This window comes from Pteropus vampyrus, unplaced genomic scaffold (genome assembly GCF_000151845.1).
Source record: "Pteropus vampyrus isolate Shadow unplaced genomic scaffold, Pvam_2.0 Scaffold760, whole genome shotgun sequence".
In the NCBI taxonomy this organism is placed as follows: Eukaryota; Metazoa; Chordata; class Mammalia; order Chiroptera; family Pteropodidae; genus Pteropus; species Pteropus vampyrus.
This window is the reverse complement of record NW_011889541.1, coordinates 4,659-5,789: the sequence shown is the minus strand read 5'-3', so window position 1 is coordinate 5,789 and position 1,131 is coordinate 4,659. Positions and strand designations below refer to the sequence as shown.

The window sequence follows — 1,131 nt, the reverse complement described above, 5'->3', positions numbered from 1 at the left end:
TGACACTGGCCTCTGCTGTGTGTTCTCAGGCCTGGGCTCTCTTAGGCAGGACAGAGATAAACACAGCCCGGGGTGCCAGGAAAGGTAGCTAACATCTAATGAGGAAAATGGCATTTGAAATGCCCTTTGAGTGTAATGAAAGTCCATATATTTCTTCTCACGATATGATCATTAGAAAGACATGTCCACCCTCCAAGTAAAGCAGTTTCTGGTACAATGAAAATCGTGTGCGTGTGCATGTTTACGTGCGTGCCTGCATCTCGTGTGTGTGTGAGTGTGTGTGTGTGTGTGTGTGTGTGTGTGTGTGTGTGTGTGTCGAGGTGGATTCTATTAACAGCCAGGAGTGACTAGATGGCATCCAGGTGGGGAGGGTGAATTCAGGAAGGCACGAAAATCGACAGCGTGGGAACTAAGGATTGTCTTCCAGGTGTGGTGAGTTTTGACTCACAGACAATTTCAGAGGAACCCTTGAAGCCCATTTCCTGCATTATTTCTTCCCCACGATTTTCTGTGTCGCTTCCTTATCTCCTTCCTTGTCGTGCCCAGACCCAGGCGTTTCTCTTGGCGAGGGAGGAGCAGGGAGACCCTCGCTCAGGACGGCTGGGGCCGGAGCGGGAAGGGGAAGCCTGAGGGTTTCTGCACGGGGAGCGGGTGACTCTGCAGCGCTGTGGCTAAGCTGCTGGCACAGAGGTACGTGGCCGAGTCCTCAGGGTCTGTGGCCTGGATCTTCAGGGTAGAGAATGACTCATTGGGCATCTCGGCTGAGAATCGGGTGTCAGGCACCCCTTTGTCGTCTATAGGAGCTTGAATATGGAAGTAAATCAGGGACTCTGGTCCCTGCACCGAGGTCTGTCTGTAGCAGTAAAGGTAGCTATGGCTTGAAATCGGTTTGCAGCTCAGTGTTACTTCTTGTCCCATCTTCGTCAACTTATCCCTGGGTGTCGGGGTGACCCCAGCATCTGTGGGCCCTGTGAAAGGAGACAGGGGTTAAGGACAGAATAATAATAATGTTGGAGTCACAGTAGGGAAACTCAGCACGAGGAAGCTCCATATTTCTGGGGCCTCACCTACTCCCAGGAGACAAAGCACCGCACAGCAGAGGAGCCTGCTGGCCATGGCAAGGTCGGCAGC

General features: G+C 52.5%; 1 gene segment (V, D, J or C); it reads right to left on the bottom strand.

The window, feature by feature from the left end:
* Positions 1-495: 495 nt before the first annotated feature.
* LOC105309522 lies at positions 496-1,118 on the bottom strand. The segment is given in 2 exon segments: positions 496-968; positions 1,068-1,118. Coding segments are annotated over 2 exon segments (426 nt in total).
* Positions 1,119-1,131: the final 13 nt, after the last annotated feature.